The following is a 22,447-nucleotide window of genomic DNA, read 5'->3' as shown; positions in this document are numbered from 1 at the left end:
ATAACATGTTCTGCGCATGTTACCTCAACATATTTTAAAAGTCGATATTTTGGCCATTTTCGAAAAAATCAATGTATTATAGTACAGAGAAATTAGCCAAATTTCGACTCTTTTGTTTTTTCACATAACTGGTTACTTTTGCATAATTGTTATGCGCAGAATCGAATTATGTGTCCTGCGCATCTGCAGACTCGAACAATTTGTTCTGCGCATGTTACCTCAATATTTTAAAAAGTCTATATTTTGGCCATTTTTTAACAAAACCCTGTACCAAATTACGACCCTTTTATTTTTTCATGATTTTATATCATAATTGGCATGCGCAGAATCGCATAACGTGTTCTGCGCATGTTACCTCAACATTCTGTGGATATTTTGGCCATTTTCAAAAAAAATGCCTGGACTATTTATAGTACAGGGTGGTACAAGTACAGTAATGACAACCAAACTTTATGATTTCCCTTTCAATCTTGAAAATATTGCAATAGCATTATGATTCTTGAGTTGAAAGCAACGTAATATAATTGTTGCTTGAAAATCGTCGCAGCTGTTTAAATAATTTTTGTATAAACAGTGATAAAAGGAGATTTAAACAGGTAATTCAATATAAGACAATAATAATGTATTTGTTTGATTCTTTAAACATTTTCATGAAATATAATATAAATATACAGTCGGTAAATTAAATATTCATATATGTAATTTCTTGAAGATTTTTGCATACGTTTTCTTATGTCTTGTCTCCTAAAAGAGAATCAAAGAGTCAAAATCACCTAATGTTACCTCAACATATCGCTTTTTGGCCATTTTCGAAAATTGGCCTTAAGCACTAGGACGCAACGCAAGAAATTAACCAATGACAAGCGACAGTTCCAATAATCTATTACTTGTTGGTCAAGGTACTTGCATTAATAAAAACCAAACTTTATGATTTACCCTTCTATCTTGAAAATATTGTGATACCATTACCAGTTCTAGAAATACCGGGATGGTGTCCGACGGGGGATATATATATATATAAGTATTTATTCATTAAAAAAAAACACATAAATAGTACAAACAGAAGGCAGCCAACGGCTGAAAAATTCTGTAAACAACGTACAAAGTAAAAATGTGTTTCACCACGTACTTTAAATTATATTTATTTGCTGTTAGCCGAAACCGTTCATATTCATTACAATGTAAATGTTTTTTATATGTTTACAAATGACAATACATTTACTTAACTTGAATTGACTTGATTCTTAACTTGTTGTTGCTTGAGAATCGTCGCAGCTGTTGTTTTGTATAAATAGTCATCAAAAGAGATTGAAACACGGAATTCAATATAGGACAACAATAATGTATTTGTTTAATTTTATTAAACATTTTTATAAAAATATAATATAAATATACAGCCTGTAATATAAATAATATACATATATATGTAATTTCTTGGAGATAAACAAGTTTTCTTATGTCCCATGTCTCCTAAAAGAGATTTAAAGAGTCGAGTTGATTCAATATTTGAATATTGAACAACTTATTTAATTACAGTGGTGAAATATTATATTCAAATGAATATAAATACTACAGAAATACATACAAACTACGCAAATGTATAATGCAACGCAAGCAATGGATTATTCAAACTATCCCTTGTTATTGGTCAACTGCTTGTATTACGTTGCATTCCATTACCTAAGGCTAACTAGATTGTCACTTCGGTTACCCACGCAAACACAACGTGCACAAAGTACAGGTAGACACAATTCAGCACTTTAAACATATTTACTTCCGATTATGGGATGGTTATAGCAAATTACTGTGCACGTTGTTGTTGTTGTGCGCGTGGAAAACCTAACTACTGTTAAGTGAAAAGTTCAAATCTAGTTTTATATGATTTTCTCTTCAATTTAGAAAATGTTGATACCATTTTGATTCTTGACTTGAAAGCAGTGCAGAGAATCGCTGTAGATGTTTTGTATTGTAAACAGTCATCAGAAGATATTGAAAAAAGTAATTCAATATAATTTGATTAAAAATCTTCATCATATATTATAAAAATAAAAGAGATTCCAAGAGAAAGTGACTTCATTGCAGTGGCGCCATATCTATATATAAATTATGGTTAATTCTGACATAGGCAAGCACAATACAAAAACTTCGGTACAAATCTCCGCCTTGGATACCTACCTTATCTATCTGAGATGTACCGCGAAACGTAGATTTTGATAACATTAGTGTTCACAGCGACGCTATTGTTCCATATTTCTATCTAAGGAAGATATTATAAAGAGTTTAAAAAAAAAATTATGATTTCAACATTAGATTTTCATCTCAATTTCAATTCTTCCCGGTCAAAGTAATTTCCGGGTTTAAGATTTAAGATAAGTTCACCTTGCAACAACCTGGCTTCAAATATTTTCTCTCTTTTATACACAAGGGAGCAGTTAAAATAATAGATTTGACCCTAAAGGTGACTGGAAACAGGCACTTTCCATCAATCAATAGAGTGTCCCTTTGGAAGACGAAAAAAAAATCAGATAGTAGGACTGAAAGTTGTCATAGCCATTTCAGTTTTTTGTTTATTTTAAAACATACCGCGCGTGTGTGAAGGTACAGTAGTTAAATAATAGAAATTATACTGCAAATTAATAAAGATCAAATTAAATATTAAAAGAATCAGAATATATTGTGGGGAATAGTATTGTAAAATTACATAGGGAGATTTGATGATAAGACATTTTTCGAGTGAAATCCCGATAGCTGAGTTTTATTGAGTAAGCTTGCAGGAATAACTGTAGGCTATCTTCCTGTGTCCCGTTAGGACCGAGATGTCTGCCCATGTTGCAAGCCGTAATGTCTTCTTTCTTGGGCCCACTCTGTCACGGCAGTTAGTTTCAAAAGATGATTAAATTAAATAATGTATTAATAATTATTAGGATGGTATTCATTTGAATAAACGCCTCTCCTATAAAACATCACTTTGAATAATAACCCTCCCCCAACCCAACTATCTAATAAACGTCCATCCATCCACATATTTATAATAACACAATTATACTATTTGTAGTAGAATTCACCGCACTGTTATCTACAATTTACCAAGCATTTGTTTTTTTTTTTTACCAGTTTTCATATCTATTAGAGGATTTCATTTGATTATAAATGTTACCATATTATTAAAACTAAAAAATTTAACATATTTCCCTCGAATAAGCACCTCCCTCAAATGACCTCCGCCTCCTCAAAGGGCCCTACCAAACAATAAAAACTATACTTTAAAATTTTATTAATCATCTAAAACACTGTGAAACAAAGTAGTTCAGTTTTACGAATGTCAAGCATTTTCAATAATGGTAACCGACAGAAAACGTATAAGGAGAACCTTATCATTCCGAGAACCATCGTCTACACTTCCTAGAAGGGGAGCGAGCGAAGCGAGCTCATCCTCTAGTATTTACAATTTTGTTTATCCAGAATACTGAAATTAATCGTAATCATCTTAGATTATTTCAAATTACTTGGAAATATTTCAGGATAAACCAGCTGGTTAGGACACAAAGGAAGACACCCGTAATGGACAGCCTCAAGCCTGAAAGAACAATGAAGAACAAGGAATAATTAAACCTCTTTATCCAATATTTTAACCGGTGATACTTTTAAAGGTGAGAAAAAGAAATTACACAGAAATAAAAGAATATCAATGTCATTGCAATTTTTCATTTCAATAAAAAAAAGAGGTAATGCGTACAAACGCACGATTCAATTGAAATACGAATAGCAAACCAAAGTTTTAGAAGGCAATCTGTATTTTAAATATTGTATTTTGTATTTTAAACTTAAAACACAATTTATACAAAAAAATGCGTCTAAAAAAAGAAAAGAGCATGTATATCTTAATGTTTAATTTTGTTCATGCATTATTATGTAAATCAGACATTATTATCACCATTTTGATTGGTGCACACTGAGTTGTCTATTGATTTGGTTGGATAATGGAATATCTACTGTATCTTCATATACATATAAGATGAAAGTATAGTTCGTACCAAATGGTTAAAAAACTCATACGACATACGACGAGTATTTGAAGGCGAATTGTAGATTTCATTGGCACGATAACCGTTTCATTCGTCAATAGATAATTGTAAAACGTCGCAATGGTAACTTTAACTTTAATTATTGTCTTTCTTCTTCCCATTTTGTCAGTGATGATTCGATCAATACATATTATTATACTGTTATCCTACAGGGGCATGCTCTTGAAGGTTGGAGTTATGAGTTGAAAAATATACACAAACTAAATTGTTTGCTGGAATGTTAACAAAAATCGGATTGCTTGTCGGTCAACTATAACCAGAAAGATCGTGTTTGTCGTCAGTTGAAAACAACACATTTTGAACGCCTGAATTTTGTTACATTGAAATGAGTAAGTATACAATTTTTGCAAACTTCTATATTAAATAAATTGATTCTTTACATGGAAATTCATATCAATGATGATTGGTATTGATATTTTGTTGTGGTTAAATTTGCCTAAAAAATGTTCTCTTTATTTTTATATAATTAAAGTGCTCTTCAAGAAGTCACAGTATATATTCCAGGATTGAATTACCGGTAACCTAGTATAAAATCAAACCAAATGAACGTGTTGTATAGACTACAGTATTTGGTACTGCATGTAGGCATCGGTTGTAACTCGGATATGATTCAGATCACCCACATTGAAAACTAAAGATTGAATAGAAAAATTACTTTAATCTAACGACAACATAGAATATATAAACCAGTGTGATCATTTTTCAATAAACATCAAACTTCACTCAAATTAACAATGAAGATCATTCTGATCTAAAACTATTGCCTGTTTTCTATAGAGAAATGCTAATTGCTATAGTTAATATTAACAACTTTAACTGGTCTGACCCACAAAACATTGAAGACGTTAAAAACCAACAATTGTGGGAAAATAAATGTATACAGTTAAATGGAAAGTCAATCAATTTCAAAGTTTGGCTTGATGCAGGCTTTAGAACAATGAATGACATAATTAAGGAGAATATATTATTACCAATGAATGAAGTGTTACCATTACTATCACAGAAACAAAATGGATTAATTGAATATATAGGGCTAATGAATGCCATACCACAATCATGGAAAGAAATTATTTTGAATGGTGAACATGTAAATAATCAAACAAACACCGATTGCTTTTGGCTTCATACAAAACAACTTAATGCAAAACTATTTTATAATTTATTTGTAGAAAATATAATATGAACTCCTATAGCACAAGAAAAATGGGAGATAGAATTTCAAAATTACACTTTTGCATGGGATACCGTATGGTATAACAAGGTGTTTTCTATGAAACATATCACAAAAGTCGCGCAATACAATTTCAAACTACTACATCGTATTCTTGCGTGTAAAAGTAAGTTAAACATTTGGAAACTTTCTATAAATGACATATGTAAAAGATGTAATAGTGAAATTGAAAATGAAAAACATTTGTTATTTTCATGTAATAAGATTAGACCCATATGGATTGTATTTAAGTTTTTGATCTCAAACTGTTTTGTACAAAAGATTGATATAACCTGGCGTAATATTGTTAAAGGATCGGAAACGAAAACTGTAACTGAACTTATTTCAATATTTACTTTTTGCATTTATAAATCGTGTTTAGTAATAAGAAAAGAAAAGAAACAAAATCAGGAATCAGAAAAAATTAGGAGATTATTTTACTATGAATTAAAGCATTTATTAACAAATGAATTTATGCATAATTTACATAAGGCTCAGAAGAAATGGACGAATAAGTTAAAAGATAAACTATTAAAACTATCAAAAGACTTGATGTTAATAATTTAATTATTTTATTGATTCCTTTTCTTACCTTATCATAATGGACACAAATCCTGTATATCAACGTAAAATCTGTTTATAGGCATCATATATACCTTTTTAAGATGACAATAGTTCAAATACTAGACCGGCAGCCCAGAAACATTTGGTTAGATGAGCTAGGTACCAATATCTGACTATTTAAGTGTGTTGGGAGTCACTTGAAGTCAATGAAAATAGGAGTCTGCCGGGTACCCCCTGCTGCGTCTAGACCGGGGGGACCCTGAAACGTGCTAAAAAATCGGCCCAGGTTAGATGAGAGAGATACCACCTAATTTTACCACCATGGGATGCCAATTGGCATCCTTATACCAGTATTACAAACGACAGACTTTTTCTCTGCTGCAAAAGGCCCGCCAGACCCCCCGAGGGAGGACCTAAAATGGGGTTAGCATAGATGAGTGAGGTACCACTCAAAATTAATGCCAAATGAACAAGTTGTGTTCATACAATACTAAATGGATAACAACAGACTAATTGTCTGCTGCACCGCAAGTGCCAGACACCCTAAAGTCAGACTAGAGGCCCCCTTCCCCCAACTAGCCCAGCTTAGATATTGTAGATACCACCAGCAACCAATGTTATATGATTTAGCACCTTGTAAGCAATACCAAATGACCTATTACAGACTATATGTACACTGCCTTGGCCCTGGCAGACCCCTCTAAAGTTCGACTAAAGACCCCATTTACCCCAAGTATGGCCTAGCTTAGATATTGTAGATACCACCAGCAGCAAAAAAAAAAACCACCTAAAACAACATGTTTAATTGAATAAAGTTTAACTTTAATCGAACTAACACAAAACAAAATATATCACATCAATGACGATAAAATGACCATTACCATTTTAAAGGGAAAAATAGTTTAAGAGTTTCACTTCAAACTTATATAAGCCAAATATAAACAAGTACGGATTCGAGTAAATTTAGCATTCCTGCTAGAATTGTGAGGATCTGGAATTCCTTGCCTTTGAATGTCAAAGATACATTCGTCTGTAAATCTTGCAACCTATTTTAAGAGAAAGCTTAGTAATCACGTTAATCAAATTCAGGATTGTAGTAACATAATCAAAAGTGATTTGATTAATTAATAGTTGGTAATTTTAAATGCTGTATATTATAATCTTAATCCTCTATATATATTTATATATATAAATCCAAAGGCAAATAACTGAAAAAAAATGACAATGCTGTGGGTATCAGTGGCTGAATCTCAATGGAGATACCAAAAAAAAGTGAAAAGCTAAATCAAAAAGATAAAGTAAAACAGCCAGAAACGTTAGCAGAGCTTTCGGGCAACACTAGCCCTTCATCATTGCAAGTGAAGGATAAGAGCTGGCAAGTGCTGCCTGGGTGGACAGGAATAAAAGAAATACAACAAAAGGAGACAGCGTGGAGTCTGAATAAGAGTAGAAAACAAAGAAGGTAGCTTGGTAGAGATACAGTATAAAAAATTTTGGATTGAAACTGAACAAGGCCAACAGCCATAAGTCGCGTGCTAAAACGCATAGTGATACCGGACCGACAGACAGACTGACAGACCGACCGACCGACATAGTGAACTATAGAGTCGCGTCCACTCGACTAAAAACAGCTTAAATGGTGGTTAATATTGAAACTTAAATTTTGGTAGACAATGGAATAATTTTAGCAGCCTGGGAGTATGTTTCTAATGTTAAGTACAAAAGGTTTTGTGGTTTTAAGTTATAATTCACAGTGATTTTTTTTGTCTTTGCGAGTTTTGTCGCTCCATTGACACATGGAATATTGCAATAACTCTGAAATTTGTTATCGAGTGACCAGCTGAATTAAAATGTTCGGCTACAGGTTGAACAAGCTTTAATGTGTTGATAGCTGATCTGTGTTGTGTCATTCTCATACGGAGAGTGTTTTTGTTTCTCCGACGTACTGTTTGCCACAAATATTACAGTATATGAGATAAATGACGTTTTTGGTTAGACAATTAATTGATTGTCTTATCCAAAAAATGCGGCCAGTTTGGTTACTCTTAAATTTGTCAGTAGAATCAACCAATGAACAAGTTTTGCAAGATTTGCCGCAAAGGTGACTGCCCAAATTTTGACTGTCATGAGAGTTAATTTCACTCTTACATTTGGATCTGACTAATATATCACGAAGGTTGGGAGGTCTACGAAATGCGATAATGGGTGGTTCCAGACTGTAGAATGGGCATATGTTTCTCAATAAATTAATAGCCCCGTAATGGAGGCAACCTAGGGTGATAGATTTGTAATTTCTATTCCGGAGATGTCCGGTTAGTTCTTCGGCACGATTCTGAAAATCAAAATCTGAAGAACAGATACTTCTGATAGGTAATGCTTTACTGTTCGGTATGTTTTTAGTACAGTGTTGGGGATGACAACTGCTAGGGAGCAGGTACATATTTTTATCAGTGGGTTTACGGAATAGGTCAGTTTTGAGAGTACCATTTTCTATGGTCACTATAGTGTCCACAAAATCAACGCTACTAGTGGATTTGGTAACTGTAAATCTTAGGATCGATGGAGTGTTTTTTTTTTACCATCACAGAAACAGATTTTGCCACCTTATCCGCAATTTCCGGGGTGGGTTCCGTTGTGAGTTTACAATATATAATGAAGCTGTCTTAAAGATTCCTCTTAATAAAAATTTGATGTCCATAGCAACAGTGGCAGAACCTTTATCAGCGGGTTTAATGATGATGTCATTACGCTGACGCAATTTGGCAATGGCCTGCCTCTCTTGTTTTGAGAGATTGTCACGTTTATCTGGACTCGGGACATAGTTTTGTACATCCTCCTCAATAGCCTGGATAAATGTTTCTAAAGCTGGACAACAATTTTTAGGTGGATTCCAGGAACTTGTTGGTTTAAATTTGTTAACGTTGCCTTCGTTTTGCGTGGTGCTGCTGTCTGAATCAGCAAAATATTCACGTAATCGTAATCTTCTAGAAAAAGACTCTATATCCAAAGATAGTTGTTGTGCGCCGACCTGCCTTGGTTTTGGGCAGAATTTAAGTCCTCGGGAAAGAAGTTTTTTCTCTCCTTCGGAAAGTCGACAATTAATTTCAACAACTGAATCAGAGGTGTTGCTCTGATTCTTGTTATATGTCCCAACGAACCTTCTGCAGGGTTTCCTAAAAGCCCTGAAGTCATCCGAAGGTAGAGTCATTTGTGTTGAAATGACCAAGTCTGCAGGTAGACCAAATTTGTGATGTTCCCTTCGGGCCATTACCGTTGATTGTTTACGGCAGTCATTGGCGATAATCCTGAGTTTGTTTTGAAACTAGGATACAGGAAGTTCTTTTTTCAACTTCTTAGTTCTAGAGTGAATTTCAACGTCAAACTCAGTGAGGATTTTGCGGCGATTGTCAATTTGGATCTCATTGAGATCTCTAATTTTGTTCAAATACCTTTTTTAATAGATACAGTACTACATATCTACATAAATAAAGTACATAAAAAAAAAAATGATATATATTTATAATTTTTTTTTTTATATATTTTTTTCGATCGAGATACGGTATTGTTCAGTCTATCTGAAGATCGTTTAACGCGAAACACCGTGTAATAGACGTCCGTGTTCCATCTACTTTATAAAAATATATATTCGCTCTTGATTCCAATTGAGCACGTTTGCAGCCTCAACGCATCTATATCAGACTTGCACTGATGAAGGGCTAGTGTTGCCCGAAACTGCTAACTTTTCTGGCTGTTTACTTTATCGTTTTGATTTAGCTTTTCGCTTTTTGTTTGTATCTCCATTGAGATCCAGCCACTGATACCCACAGCATTGTCATTTTTTCAGTAATTTGCCTTTGGATTTATAAATATATATATATATATATATAAACAAATCAGGCACAGAACATTAATTCTAAACCGCCCGGTGATATACTGAAATTTAATTAATTAATTTGAAACGATAAAGATGAGGAAATCTGTGAGAATGAGAAAAAGTCGCCCCAACCGAGACTCGAACTCGGACCGCCTGCTTGATATGCAGATGTCCTAACCATTAGACCACTGGGGCTTTCATGGTATTGTTCGAACTCGATTGGATAGCGACTCTTTAACATTCTCGGCGTGGTACGGCGGAACAGCACTAGTCCTCAGTTGTACGCACGCGCACCAGAGATCAAATTGATACGCCCTCATCTTACAGTATTTTTATTCACGAGGCGGGATCTCAGAAGAGATACTTTTATATATATAAACAAATCAGGCACAGAACATTAATTCTAAACCGCCCGGTGATATACTGAAATTTAATTAATTAATTTGAAACGATAAAGATGAGGAAATCTGTGAGAATGAGAAAAAGTCGCCCCAACCGAGACTCGAACTCGGACCGCCTGCTTGATATGCAGATGTCCTAACCATTAGACCACTGGGGCTTTCATGGTATTGTTCGAACTCGATTGGATAGCGACTCTTTAACATTCTCGGCGTGGTACGGCGGAACAGCACTAGTCCTCAGTTGTACGCACCAGAGATCAAATTTATACGCCCTCATCTTACAGTATTTTTATTCACGAGGCGGGATCTCAGAAGAGATACTTTTATATATATAAACAAATCAGGCACAGAACATTAATTCTAAACCGCCCGGTGATATACTGAAATTTAATTAATTAATTTGAAACGATAAAGATGAGGAAATCTGTGAGAATGAGAAAAAGTCGCCCCAACCGAGACTCGAACTCGGACCGCCTGCTTGATATGCAGAGACCACTGGGGCTTTCATGGTATTGTTCGAACTCGATTGGATAGTGAGTTTTTAACATTCTCGGCGTGGTACGGCGGAACAGCACTAGTCCTCAGTTGTACGCACGCGCACCAGATATCAAATTGATACGCCCTCATCTTACAGTATTTTTATTCACGAGGCGGGATCTCAGAAGAGATACTTGTATATATATAAACAAATCAGGCACAGAACATTAATTCTAAACCGTCCGGTGATATACTGAAATTTAATTAATTAATTTGAAACGATAAAGATGAGGAAATCTGTGAGAATGAGAAAAAGTCGCCCCAACCGAGACTCGAACTCGGACCGCCTGCTTGATATGCAGATGTCCTAACCATTAGTCCACTGGGGCTTTCATGGTATTGTTCGAACTCGATTGGATAGCGACTCTTTAACATTCTCGGCGTGGTACGGCGGAACAGCACTAGTCCTCAGTTGTACGCACGCGCACCAGAGATCAAATTGATACGCCCTCATCTTACAGTATTTTTATTCACGAGGCGGGATCTCAGAAGAGATACTTTTATATATATAAACAAATCAGGCACAGAACATTAATTCTAAACCGCCCGGTGATATACTGAAATTTAATTAATTAATTTGAAACGATAAAGATGAGGAAATCTGTGAGAATGAGAAAAAGTCGCCCCAACCGAGACTCGAACTCGGACCGCCTGCTTGATATGCAGATGTCCTAACCATTAGACCACTGGGGCTTTCATGGTATTGTTCGAACTCGATTGGATAGCGACTCTTTAACATTCTCGGCGTGGTACGGCGGAACAGCACTAGTCCTCAGTTGTACGCACCAGAGATCAAATTTATACGCCCTCATCTTACAGTATTTTTATTCACGAGGCGGGATCTCAGAAGAGATACTTTTATATATATAAACAAATCAGGCACAGAACATTAATTCTAAACCGCCCGGTGATATACTGAAATTTAATTAATTAATTTGAAACGATAAAGATGAGGAAATCTGTGAGAATGAGAAAAAGTCGCCCCAACCGAGACTCGAACTCGGACCGCCTGCTTGATATGCAGAGACCACTGGGGCTTTCATGGTATTGTTCGAACTCGATTGGATAGTGAGTTTTTAACATTCTCGGCGTGGTACGGCGGAACAGCACTAGTCCTCAGTTGTACGCACGCGCACCAGAGATCAAATTGATACGCCCTCATCTTACAGTATTTTTATTCACGAGGCGGGATCTCAGAAGAGATACTTGTATATATATAAACAAATCAGGCACAGAACATTAATTCTAAACCGTCCGGTGATATACTGAAATTTAATTAATTAATTTGAAACGATAAAGATGAGGAAATCTGTGAGAATGAGAAAAAGTCGCCCCAACCGAGACTCGAACTCGGACCGCCTGCTTGATATGCAGATGTCCTAACCATTAGTCCACTGGGGCTTTCATGGTATTGTTCGAACTCGATTGGATAGCGACTCTTTAACATTCTCGGCGTGGTACGGCGGAACAGCACTAGTCCTCAGTTGTACGCACGCGCACCAGAGATCAAATTGATACGCCCTCATCTTACAGTATTTTTATTCACGAGGCGGGATCTCAGAAGAGATACTTTTATATATATAAACAAATCAGGCACAGAACATTAATTCTAAACCGCCCGGTGATATACTGAAATTTAATTAATTAATTTGAAACGATAAAGATGAGGAAATCTGTGAGAATGAGAAAAAGTCGCCCCAACCGAGACTCGAACTCGGACCGCCTGCTTGATATGCAGATGTCCTAACCATTAGACCACTGGGGCTTTCATGGTATTGTTCGAACTCGATTGGATAGTGAGTTTTTAACATTCTCGGCGTGGTACGGCGGAACAGCACTAGTCCTTAAATATGAATACAGGATTAAGATTATAATATACAGCATTTAAAATTACCCACTATTAATTAATCAAATCACTTTAGATTAAGTTACTACAATCCTGAATTTGATTAGGGTGATTACTAAGCTTTCTCTTAAAATATGTCCAAGAGTTACAAACGGATGTATCTTTGACTTCCAAAGGCAAGGAATGCTAAATTTACCCGAATCCATACTTGTTATATATATTTGGCTTATAATATATAAGTTTTAATTGAAACTCTTAAACTATTTTCCCCTTTAGAATGGTAATGGTCATTTTATCGTCATTGATGTGATATATTTTCAATTGTTTTGTGTTAGTTCGATTAAAGTTAAACTTTATTAAATTAAACATGTTGTTTTGGGTGGTTTTTTCTTTGCTGCTGGTGGTATCTACAATATCTAAGGTAGGCTATATACTTGGGGTAAATGGGGTCTCTACTCTAACTTTAGAGGGGTCTGCCAGGGCCAAGGCAGTGTACATAATAATAATAATAATAATACATCTGTAATAAGGTCATTTGGTATTTCTTACAATGTGCTAAATCATATAACATTGGTTGCTGGTGGTATCTACAATATCTAAGCTAGGCCAGTTGGGGGAATGGAGTCTCTAGTCGAACTTTAGAGGGGTCTGCCAGGGCCAGGGCAGTGTACAGATAGTCTGTAATAGGTCATTTGGTGATTGCTTACAATGTGCTAAATCATATAACATTGGTTGCTGGTGGTATCTACAATATCTAAGCTGGGCTAGTTGGGGAAAGAGGGGTCCTCCAGTCTAACTTTAGAGGGGTCTACCAGGGCCAGGGCAGTGTACAGATAGTCTGTAATAGGTCATTTGGTATTGCTTACAATGTGCTAAATCATATAACATTGGTTGCTGGTGGTATCTACAATATCTAAGCTGGGCTAGTTGGGGGAAGGGGGTCCTCTAGTCTAATTTTAGGGTGTCTGGAACTTGCGGTGCAGCAGACAATTAGTCTGTTGTTATCCATTTAGTATTGTATGAACACAACTTGTTAATTTGGAATTAATTTTGAGTGGTACCTCACTAATCTATGCTAACCCCATTTCAGAGGGTCTGGCGGGCCTTTTGCAGCAGAGAAAAAGTCTTTCGTTTGTGATACTGGTATAAGGATGCCAATGGGCATCCCATGGTGGTAAAATTAGGTGGTATCTCTCTCATCTAACCTGGGCCGATTTTTTAGCACGTTTCGGGGTCCCCCCGGTCTAGACGCAGCAGGGGGTACCCGGCAGACTCCCATTTTCATTGACTTCAAGTGACCCCCAACACACTCAAATAGTCAGATATTGGTACCTAGTTCATCTAACCAAATGTCTCTGGGCTGCCGGTCTATACATGTAGCATGTCAATATAATCTGTATGTATTGGTATTTGTTTAACATATATATTTTTCTATATTTGCAATATTTTATATCGTATACATGTCAATTTAATCTATAGGTATGTGTTTTTGTTCAATATATATACTTCTATATATTTTTATATATTTGCAATATGTTATACCGTAAATACAAATTGTAAGTAGTAGTTGTACTAAGATGACATCGGGTATGAAGCGTCTCACATACACAGAGCCAAAATTGCATCTTGGACTTGCACAGTTTATGGACTCTAACCTTACGGTTTCCATTAAATATACCATTTCATGCTATCATTCTAAATAACTAACTTTCAACCTATTGCATTCATCTTTTTTTCATTCCATCCATCTTATCTTGGTGAAAAGGGAGGATACTACATTTTCCTCGCCTGAGTTTATAGCCTCTCTACTCGAACACAAATAAGAACACAAAGATAGTTTAACAAGAAAATTGTAATCATGTATTTTACCGCCATTTTTCATTTCTACATTTTAATTAACATCGTATCTACAATTTTAAATGAGAAAATGTGTGGTTAATACTGAATTCTGGCATCTTATTATGTAAATATACCGGTATTTTAACTACTCTAAACACTTACTTTTAATTGTCACAAATGTACTTATATGTATATAATATATTCATCAATGAGAATTTAAATAAACGTGAGAAGAACTCACACAAGACAAAAAAAACATCAAACTTTTTTAATTTTAGAGAGAGTGAAGGACTGTAGTGAAATTTTACAATATAATCCTTCTGTTGATAGTGGTGAATATGTGATACCGCAGCCAGTCAATAGCGGATCATATTTTACTGTGTACTGTGAAATGAGGGAAGATGGAGGTTGGACGGTAAGTATACAGTAGGCAACAGTCTATTTAAAGATTATTATAAGTAAATCCAACATCATTGCCACAGCTTACTAATTCATTACTAAAACAGTGCCAGGGACATAAAACACTGGTGGTTTTACAAGGCTGTGAAAACGTTCAGATTGACAGATAAACCAATATACCAATATACCAATATACCAATATACTAATATACCAATGATCCGAAACTGTCATAAGAACCAAGAAGCAAATTATTGTACAATGGTATTTTTTTAGTTAAATTGTAAAATCCTCTGATATACCTCAGTCGTAATGTGACTAGCCAGGTTCTCATTTCATTCATTTTTATTTACTCCAGTTGATGGCTTGCCATCACTGTTTCAGTATAGTATATAATATTATAACTATATTTTCAATGTCAGGTGATACAGAGTAGACAAGATGGATCAGTTAATTTCTACCGTAATTGGAAAGAATACAAAAAAGGTTTTGGAAACTTGAACACAGAGTTCTGGCTTGGTAATGAACAGATCAACCGTATAACATCTAACGGCAGTTTTGAGCTCTTAGTAGAGATGACGGACCACTTGGATGTAACAAAGTTTGCAAAATATTCCCAATCCCATATTGGTACTGAGGACTCTTACTATACTTTGACAATCAGTGGATACACAGGAACTGCAGATTAGTATATTCAATCAACTTTAGAAAGTTAACAAAGAATTAACATACTTACTTTTAGCACTCTTACACCCTTGTAACTTGCAATAGAAATAGTCTATGGACTACTCACATACTGTATGTTTTATTTATTACATTTAAAGTGTATAATGAAATTACTTTTTAAAATTACAACTGCTTAAATAAAATGATAAGGACATTGACCGGGACTGAATTTGAAACATGTAGCCTACTGTACCCAAGGTTGCTTAATTTAGGGCACTATAGAATAGTAGCATGCAAAAGGAATTTAAAGAAATGGAATTTTACCACAAATTAAATAGATAAAAGAGGAACACATGATAAAATGTAATAGTATTATTTTGTAGTGTTTTTTAATGAATAAATTTCTCTATTTGCAAATATTGTAAAAAAATATATTGTAAAAAGATAGAAAGACATACTTTACCAACTAAGTGTAAGCTAAAATTATGGAACTTGTCCAATATCAATTCTTCTGAATATTGTAATGAGGAGGTTGAAAATGAAGAAAAAAAAGTATTGCTGGGTAAAATGTTGTGCAATGTTTGAAACATGTTTTGCATTTACACAGGAAGTTACATGGGAGAAAATTGTACTTATAAAAATAATATGTCAGAAATATTTTCCGTTTTACCATTTTTATTTATAAAAGTAAAGTCAGCCACATTCTTGTGAAAAAATGTCTATGGGTAATGTTTACTGCTGAGTTAGAAATAAGTTTTTAATAAACAAAGATAAGACAAATAAAATGTGGTCAGATATGGACCGTAACAATTTAGCAAAGTGTAACATTAACGTTTATAAAATTAATATTTAGATGTAAGTAAAATATAACCATTCGTGATTTCTTGAAAGACAAAAGTTTCAAGATGATTTAAATGAATTAGGTAATAAACATACTTACATTGTTAAGTAAAATCAATGTAGAATTGTACAAAATATAAGGGAAAGATGATTTTTTTTTTTTACTATTGTACTTAAAGATACAATAGTGGGAGAGTTGATAATTATTAATAGTAATTGAAAGTTAAATGTCAGTTGTATTTGCATTATACTATTATTAAGTGCAATGCATTGTAAATGAAAATGTTTACTGATGAGGAAATAAAAGTGGGTCGATCCTACATAAGACAAAAAAAAAAAGGATAGAAATCTCATTAAAGCATTTGGAACTTATTTAGGCTAGAAATAAAAAAAATACTTTAAATGTCAATATTTTCGCATACAGAATGATTCGCTATTAAAATGTTCAAATGCACTCACAGTACAACAACTTATCTTATCAATAGATCATGTTAAAATTATTATACTGCATTTACTGCAGTAACTACATTTACTGATTTTAGTTTGTTTTAATGTCGTAGGCATTTATAAAGCAGTTAATGCAACAGTATGTGTTTGATTAATGTATTAGGCATTTATGAGGCAGTCAATGCAACAGTATATGTTTGATTAATGTAGTAGGCATTTATGAGGCAGTCAATGCAACAGTATATGTTTGATTAATGTAGTAGGCATTTATGAGGCAGTTAATGCAACAGTATGTGTATGATTAATGTAGTAGGCATTTATGAGGCAGTCAATGCAACAGTATGTGTATGATTAATGTAGTAGGCATTTATGAGGCAGTCAATGCAACAGTATGTGTATGATTAATGTAGTAGGCATTTATGAGGCAGTCAATGCAACAGTATATGTATGATTAATGTAGTAGGCATTTATGAGGCAGTCAATGCAACAGTATATGTATGATTAATGTAGTAGGCATTTATGAGGCAGTCAATGCAACAGTATATGTATGATTAATGTAGTAGACATTTATGAGGCAGTCAATGCAACAGTATGTGTATGATTAATGTAGTAGGCATTTATGAGGCAGTCAATGCAACAGTATGTGTATGATTAATGTAGTAGGCATTTATGAGGCAGTTAATGCAACAGTATGTGTATGATTAATGTAGTAGGCATTTATGAGGCAGTCAATGCAACAGTATATGTATGATTAAAGTAGTAGGCATTTATGAGGCAGTCAATGCAACAGTATGTGTATGATTAATGTAGTAGGCATTTATGAGGCAGTTAATGCAACAGTATGTGTATGATTAATTTAGTAGGCATTTATGAGGCAGTTAATGCAACAGTATGTGTAAGATTAATGTAGTAGGCATTTATGAGGCAGTTAATGCAACAGTATGTGTATGATTAATATCCAAACAAGCTTTCTAAATAATTTCACAAACAGGATAAAGAGTAAACAAAATAATAATTACTGCCAGTAACTACAGAATTATAGAATTCCCTGTCCAAAATGATTCTTTTTGTAAAATGAATCAGACAAAACACAGGGAATGACACTCCTTGTACCCTACAATAACATAGTTTACTCGCACATTAAAGTTTTTTTGTTTTTGCATTCATCACCTTTTTTTTTTAATGTAATAAACAGTGGTCCGGGCCTAAACAAGGAGCCAGTGATAATAACTAGGGGCCACTCCGAGGACTTCAAAGTTGATATATCTGGTGCACGAAATTAAAATTCAAAATAAAAATCATAGTGTTTTTATATACTCTAGTACAGTTTCATATAACTTGTTTTTTCTTCAATTCAATTCAAAGAACATTTATTAACGTTCAAAAAACAAAAAGTAACAAAAAACAACAATGGCAAGAGATAATGAAATAAATAGCAGATCCCAGAAAGATGTAAATCTTGTGACGGGATTGCCCTTACAAATTAATTTAAAATAGACAATTTTGAAAAAAGTAAATACAATTAAAAAAGTTAATAAACTAAATTAAAAATAATGAAAAAAAAGAGTAAAAATGAAATAAGTACAACTACAGGGCATAGAACGAATGAGATGACACAATGAATAATTAAATCTAGCACGTCACAGAACATAAAACGACCATATCAAACAGATCGATTTAGAAATGAGACAAAAGTTAATTTTTAATTTTCTTATAGATAGCAGTAGCAGCAAAAGAAATTGAGGGGGTAAATGGTTAAACATGAGTGGTCGAGAATATCTAATTCTATGTTGAAAATAGTTGGTGTTGTGGTTGGGGATATATGTGTTATTTCTGGTTCTAGTGTCATATTTTCCCTTTTATATCAAATATCTTTTATTTTATAATACAAAGAAAAACAAATATTTAAAAATGAATGTTAATTTAAAGATTTATGAAGTAAACTAAAGATGATCTAATATCTTTTTCGTGTAGGCGACCGTTTGACACAGCACAATGATTACCAATTTTCAACGGATGATATAGACAATGATGTGTGGGTTGGTAACTGTGCTGTAACTTACAAAGGTGGTTGGTGGTATAATTCCTGTTATGATTCAAACCTGAATGGTCTATACCTTACACCAGGTGCAAATGATAACAGAGGCATCAACTTGAATACTTTTGATGAATGTCTTAAAACAACAGTAATGATGGTTAAAAGAGCACCATAACAAAAAACAGAAACTGCAAGTATTGATTATTAATAATAAAATATCAACTGTGATTTGTTAAAAATTCATTATATGGATTAGGCTATATGGATTTTTTAATTTTGTATTTTAAATCATATAATATTAACAATGAATGTTTTATTATTAATCATTTTTAAATATTATACCAAACAATATATTCAAGTCTTATCAACTGTGATTACAATAAATTATCACAAAAACATTATTAATTTTATTATAATTAGATTTATACATAATAGTAACATTATTATTATTGTTTTTAATTATTAATAAAATCTTTATTAATGATAATTAGTAGTTTAATCAAATTTTAAAAGTATTTTCAGTAGATATTTGCTGTAGTCTGTAGAAATTATTAAAAATTAAATATAAACTTACAATGAATGTAGGCCTACATGTTATATATCTTATTATATTGGCTTTTATAGAAATTAGTGAAATAAGCAAACACAAGATGAATGTTTATGTACAAGGTGAAGGTGAAAGTATATAAACATTAAAAAGCAAATAAACTACTACAAAATTCAACTTTGAATGTATTAGCCTCAAAAATAACTTTCAGCAAAAACAAACTTGTTTTTGTATAAATTTTAACTTTGTGATCTGTATGTAATTTTAACTTTTATGAATCTGCTTGTAATTTGATGCTTGAATGTAGTAGGCATTTTGTATTGTTTTTAAGAGGGCCTCTGTAAGTCACCTGTACTGCAGCATAGTACAGCTGTCAGAGCTACCCTTGTACAACAAAGTTAACCTAGATTTAATTCGGAACTATGACGAATTATCGGTTATATGCATTGCTTTAAATAAAGATAATTGATTTTTTAAAAGATATGTTGATTTGTCATGATCGTTAATTATGTATAACTAGACGGTACGCTCGCTTCACTCGTGTACCATCTAGGTCGTACCCACAGATGGTTCTCGAATACACCGTAATTTCAGCGTAGCAAAACTGGCGATTTCAAATGTACGTACCGCAGGACTATAATACATTGTCGTTTACAGAAACGAATAAATAGACACGATGATTTATGTAGTCAACTAAAATTAGCACCCTGGGAATTACTTCCGAAGGAGAAACTTATCAAAGGGCGCGTTTATACAACACGCTATTACACGCATATTCTACACGCCTTCGAGAAGTGTGTTGTATAACAACAAAGAGATTCCATGTAATGAGATTTTAATTGCAAAAAATGCTACTTGGCTGAATCCTAAAATAAAATTTTTGATTTGGACTCATTTAAAGAAACCGATTTTTTTGTTTTGTATGTAACAGGGTTGAGGGATAGAAAAGCGGATAGGTACAAAGAGGAACAATTTTTAAATATATTCGTTATCCACTCAGTAACGAAATATTTTAATCATGTTTTATAGGCCTATAAATAATATACCTCTACATACAGTAAAACATTTGCGATTTAATACTTTGTTAAAACTGTCACTGTCATAATCGATTGAAATATTAAAGTACATGTCACGATACACCACTACGACGTTTATATTATTGGTAATTAAACAAACGTTGAGAAGGAACTGTCAGTATAAAGTTTATTTGTATATAATAATGTGTTTATATATCTAACAGTAGAGCCTAACCACAATCTAAGTAATAAAGATTATTTGTATATATTTTTACAGTACGAACATTCACAGTAAGAAATGTTCGATTCAAATGAGGACCAAAAATAGTTAATAGGTATTTACAGTATTTTCAAAGTATTGCAAGTTTATTCTCAAAGGGCCCATATATTTACCTACCGTATGTGTTAAACCAAGGGCTCATAAATTTACCTACTTGTGTTAAACCAAACTCTGGCAGACTGAGAGATTGGGATGTTCCATTCATCGCAAATCAATACATTTGTACAATCGTATATTAAATCTATCAAAATAGTATTTTTTTAAGAAAATCGGCCTGTCTTCAACATTATGATGCTGTACTCTAGCTGTTCAACCAGTTTTCAGCTATTAAAATCAATTATCGTAGGAGGAGATAGGAAAATGCGAAGCCTCCTCGCATTTTTGTGGCGGGTATTTTTCAAGACGGACATCCATTAGACAGTGTATACCACGATCTGAAAACACCCCTATTTGGGGCAAATCGTTGAACCTAAATTCGTTTTAATCGTCAATAACTAATTATCTAACTTAATTTAATTAGTAAACAGGGTTACATCAGGTGGTTAAAATCAGTACCGAAAGTACGAACCAACTTTATATACCATCGAGTAAAAATTCTAAAAGTAAGGCGCGATTTACCGAATTTTGCCCTTATTTATTTATATATAGATATTATGAAAGATACAATCTTGGTAGCGCAAATACAATAGCCGGAACCCGGTCAAAGATCCCTCAAACCACACCTGAATAAAAGTTGAAGAAAGATTCCTCATTGTATTTACTATACAGTAACCACTTTGGCGCAGATAGTAATGTTACATACCGCAATGAATCATATTTTTTTTACTATGATGACATCTTTAACAAAAAAATGATGCACTGTCAAAGTATATAATTCCAACGTTAATATATGAACATTTTAAAGAAGGTTAATGTTAATTTTGTTATTTTGGTCTTGATTGTCGAAATTAATGTTTAAAAATTTAATATTCAATTAATTAATGATGTAATCAACATATTTTTTCTTAATTTCATAATAAATCACACATATGATACATACAGTTTATGAAAATACAAAATAGGGGTTCTCGAACATTCGGACGACCTATGTTAATTTTAAAATTTAGCCTCTTTTCACCATTTTCTTAACTTACACTTGCGTAGCCTGTCACTTTTGACGTGCTTGTATAACGTGGTTTTAAGTTGAAAATAAAATATGATGAAATTATTAAAGAAAGGTTGTAAAACAGAAATCGGGCAAAAAGAGTGCGTATTAACGCTTAACGCGCAGTGCGCGTGCAAAAATCTGCGCACTCATAGCAATTCTTTAACCGCTTAAAAAAGTGCCTGAAACCATGGATTAAACTATTCTTTAATCCATGCTGAAACTTATTCTAATTACATCAAAAATAAAGTTTAAGCACGCATACGCATGCGTTATATGCGCTACAATTGTCTCAATACACTTAAATAACGTTCTAGAGCGTTTAGCTGGATTTAACCATGTGGTTTTCTGCCTCAAGCAGTTATTGGCTATATGGCAGTATTCAAGTAATTAAAATGTTAAATAGCATTTAATCCAATTTACATTTAGGTAAAACTTAGGGTTCAAAGTATCATACAATAAGAAGATCATTACGAATGTTACGAGGTAAAAATTTTATATTATATAATATAAAAAAAAATTTAATTTCAAATATTATCATTATTATTACTTACTGGTTTTAGTAGAGTTCTTTCAAGTTCTGTCTGAATGTTTGTCTTTTCTTTAATTTAAATGTACAATTACTGTATACATAAATGAAGTATAATGATCCCTACATTGTTATTTAGGATGTGGATAAAGATAATTATGTTATTATCTAAGTGCTATTAATTTTA

The 22,447-nt window shown here is 33.4% G+C and overlaps 1 protein-coding gene and 1 long non-coding RNA gene across 2 annotated transcripts; both read left to right on the top strand.

Annotated features, from left to right (window-relative positions):
* The first annotated feature begins 4,109 nt into the window (after positions 1-4,109).
* On the top strand, positions 4,110-14,769 carry LOC140048674 (uncharacterized). The gene is made up of 3 exons (XR_011845112.1): positions 4,110-4,148; positions 4,238-4,414; positions 14,635-14,769. It is a non-coding gene; the product is annotated as an uncharacterized lncRNA (long non-coding RNA).
* A 200-nt stretch (positions 14,770-14,969) lies between these two features.
* On the top strand, positions 14,970-18,919 carry LOC140041501 (ficolin-1-like). Its single transcript, XM_072087640.1, has 3 exons — positions 14,970-15,017; positions 15,176-15,383; positions 18,681-18,919. The coding sequence occupies exons 1-3, from the start codon at positions 14,970-14,972 to the stop codon at positions 18,917-18,919; spliced, it is 495 nt and encodes a 164-aa protein (XP_071943741.1).
* The last annotated feature ends 3,528 nt before the right edge of the window (positions 18,920-22,447 follow it).

Source organism: Antedon mediterranea, chromosome 1 (assembly GCF_964355755.1).
Source record: "Antedon mediterranea chromosome 1, ecAntMedi1.1, whole genome shotgun sequence".
NCBI classification, from domain to species: domain Eukaryota; kingdom Metazoa; phylum Echinodermata; class Crinoidea; order Comatulida; family Antedonidae; genus Antedon; species Antedon mediterranea.
This window is presented reverse-complemented; position numbering and strand designations above follow the sequence as displayed.

What these genes read in the sequence shown, in the direction of transcription:
- LOC140041501 (XM_072087640.1), top strand. Translation starts at nt 14,970, where the DNA reads ATGATCCGAAACTGTCATAAGAACCAAGAAGCAAATTATTGTACAATG. An exon ending in AAGCAAATTATTGTACAATG is followed by an intron (nt 15,018 to 15,175) that starts GTATTTTTTTAG and finishes TTTCAATGTCAG; the next exon opens with GTGATACAGAGTAGACAAGA. An exon ending in ATATTCCCAATCCCATATTG is followed by an intron (nt 15,384 to 18,680) that starts GTACTGAGGACT and finishes TTTTTCGTGTAG; the next exon opens with GCGACCGTTTGACACAGCAC.